Source organism: Lactuca sativa, chromosome 1, assembly GCF_002870075.4.
Source record: "Lactuca sativa cultivar Salinas chromosome 1, Lsat_Salinas_v11, whole genome shotgun sequence".
In the NCBI taxonomy this organism is placed as follows: domain Eukaryota; kingdom Viridiplantae; phylum Streptophyta; class Magnoliopsida; order Asterales; family Asteraceae; genus Lactuca; species Lactuca sativa.
The window spans coordinates 27,789,414-27,792,582 of NC_056623.2; the positions used below are offsets into that span (position 1 = coordinate 27,789,414).

General features: G+C 42.4%; 1 protein-coding gene across 1 annotated transcript; it reads right to left on the minus strand.

Annotated features, from left to right (window-relative positions):
- Positions 1 to 259: 259 nt before the first annotated feature.
- Positions 260 to 2,635, minus strand: LOC111876166 (probable inactive receptor kinase At5g67200). The gene is made up of 2 exons (XM_023872691.2): positions 1,039 to 2,635; positions 260 to 959 (listed from the first exon to the last, which is right to left on the minus strand). The coding sequence occupies exons 1-2, from the start codon at positions 2,585 to 2,587 to the stop codon at positions 403 to 405; spliced, it is 2,106 nt and encodes a 701-aa protein (XP_023728459.1). The 5' UTR covers positions 2,588 to 2,635; the 3' UTR covers positions 260 to 402.
- Between the last annotated feature and the right edge of the window lie 534 nt (positions 2,636 to 3,169).

Consider the following 3,169-nt stretch of genomic DNA (forward strand, 5'->3'; position numbering starts at 1 on the left):
AAGACTTGAAAAAACTTAAGACTTAACATTGCCGTCAAGTTACGCCTTATGTTATTTAGATGATTGAATTAAAACCGAAGATATGTATATTATGATTCATATAATCAAGAGAATCCTCAATATTTAAAAGACATGAGATATACAATATAAAAATATGGTACGTGGATAGTCTAACATTTTTTATTGTATATAAAAATATGGTACGTGGATAGTCTAACATTTTTTATTTGTTATTTTAGCTAAATGTTTTAAATCCATCTAGTGTTAACTTTTAAGTATATTAATTATAAAACAAATTATTAAGCAAAATAATACTTTTTTTAAAGAAAAAATAAATATTAAACTGTAACTATGAATCCAGTTATGACAACGTGGCCGGCCACTCTTCCCTTTTCCGGTGTTCTATGATGTTTCAATCCATGGGTTCAATCCACAATCCTCCATTACTGCAGCTTCTTTTATCTCCTGTAACATCTTTATTACCTGCCACATGGTGGGACTCAGTTCCGGCGTCCTCACGCTACACGCTATCGCGACCTCCGTCATCATTTCCACCCGCTTCTCCTCCATCTCCATGCCCCCACCACCATTATCTCTATTCGACTTTACCCACTTCACCAGCTCGTCCGGCGTCAAGTCTGGTTGCTCCGACTCAGTCTTCCCTGTTAGCAGCTCAAGCAACAGAACCCCAAATGAGTAAACATCGGATTTCGCAGTTGGTTGGTGTGATTCCGGTTTCTTGTAGGCGGCAGAAACACCGTCGCCGTTAAATAGGGTGGAGAGACAGTAGTCGGAGAGGCACGCTTCGAAGTCGGAGCCGAGGAGGACGTTGGAAGCTTTAAGATTGCCGTGAACGAGGCTGCATGCTTGGTGGAGATAACAGAGTCCTTGCGCTACGTCTTCTGCAATTTTCAGGCATGATGTCCAGTGTAACGACTTGGCCAACATCGATTTTGATCCTGCAAATGTCACATCGATGTTGAATCGTTTAATGAGTATACTCGCGGTAGCTGGTGGTGGTGGGGGAGGGGGACTTACCGTGAATGAGTGTGAAGAGACTTCCGTTTGGTTGGTAATCGTAAACAAGAAGCTTTTCTTCTTCCGCCACAAAATAAGCCAGGAGCGCCACCAGGTTTGGGTGGCGCAGCCTACCCACCACCTCCATCTGTCTCTCAAACGCCTCGTTCGTTGTCCCTTCTAATATCGAGGCATCAAGCCGCTTCACGGACATGATCACACGGTTGTCCAGCAACGCTTTGTACGTCGTCCCGACTGTTCCGCTCCCCAGTAACTCCGCCGGCGCCCTCATCAAGTGATCCACCGTGAAAAGCTGCGACTCCCCGGTGAAGAATACCAGATTACCACTCTTTTCCGTTCTCATCCCTTGATGCAACTTGCTCACCTTCTTCTTCTTCTCCAAGTCGCCTCCCTCCTCCCTCTTCATCACCTCCGCTGCCTCTGCCATCTCAATTATCTCACGAGTAGGAACAATACCTTTTCTCCTCCTCTTCTTCTTCTTCTTCTCCAACGTCTTAATCGACAGAATTATGCACACAACTAAGGTAATTACAATCAACAAGCCACCGGGTAAGCCAACCAGCAATATAAGTCGTTTATGCTTTGTCGAATTCGAATTTGTAACACCCTCCATCGGTTTTAGTTCCCCGCTTTTGCCTCTTCCCACCCACGGCGGCGTTGATGAGCTCGACGAATTTTTACCAAAAAATTGTCCACTGATGCCGCATTCTATACGAACGATCACACCACAAAGTCGGCCGTTGATCGAAAACAACGCCGGGCCAAAGCGGGCAAGAGTAGGAGTCACCGGAACATGACCGGTTAGAAAATTATCCGAAACATTGAAGATTTGAAGATATGATTGATTGAAAGGAGGAATCGAACCATTTAAATGATTTGAATCGAGACGAAGGTAGTTCAGTCGTTCTAAATTACATAATTCAACGGGAATGACACCGGTTAATTTGTTGTCGGAAAGATCTAGATTCCGGAGGCGGTGGATCGAGGAGATTGACGGCGGGATGGAACCAGTGAAGTAGTTATGGTCAAGAAACAACGATTTAAGGTTAACGAGTCCGGTGAGGTCGGGAATCGGTCCGGTGAGCGAGTTGTTTTTCAGACTCAAATATCGTAACTGTTCCATCCGAGTCAATGTGTTGGCTGCAAAAACACCGGCGAGGTTCAAGTTCTCAAGAACAAGCCGGGCCACCTTGCCGTTGATCTGGCATTGTACTCCCTGCCATATGCAGACGGCGGAGATATTTTGAACAGAGTAGCCAAGGTTGTTTCCGGTGTCTGCTACTGATTTGAAGGCTAACAACGACAAAGCATCATCATGCGGATTCTGATTTGATGCTGCCAAAGTTATACCGTAAAATGTGAAGTAAAGAATGGCAATGTGAATGAAGGTCGATCTCATCTTGAAACTAATGTCGGTGGGTTTAGAGTTAAAGGGGGTGTGAGATTGTTGTTGTTGAAGCCATGAAGTTTTAGGGTCGCACAGGGCAGATGGAGAAGATGATATCGGTGTAGTGATACTGTAATAGTCACTAAAAAGAAACATAGTCATAGTCAGGATCACGTGGAAGGTTTTCAAAAGAGAAAGAGGGTAGGGAAGGGCACCCCTATCCTTTTCATCATTTATGAAAGAAAATATATATATGTAAATAAAACCAAAAAAATAAAAAAGACAAATCCAGCCTTTTTATATAAAATAAGGTCACAAATATATCTTAAAATTTGTAGACAAAATTTCTCAAATGCTTTTTATGTTTTTAAATTTCTTCCCGATACAATTCTTATGAAACTTTTTTTTTACATTAACGATTAATGTCAATAAAATATTGCCGGTCAATAATCCTTATGACTAACTTTGTTAATAGATTTTGTTAGACGTTTGTAAAATAACGAAAACATCTCTCTCTCTCTCTCTCACACACACACATATCCACTCTCTCAAATCCACACACCTCTCAAATCCACACACACTTTCAAGAACTTTCACACCTATATTTAAGAACACTTATCTCTATATTCGATTATCACCATCGTTCGCTACCACCATCGACTTCCACCATTGTCCGCCACCTTCAACCCCCTCTATCTCCATGCAAATCTCTTCTACCACCTCCATCTCCATAAGAAAATCATT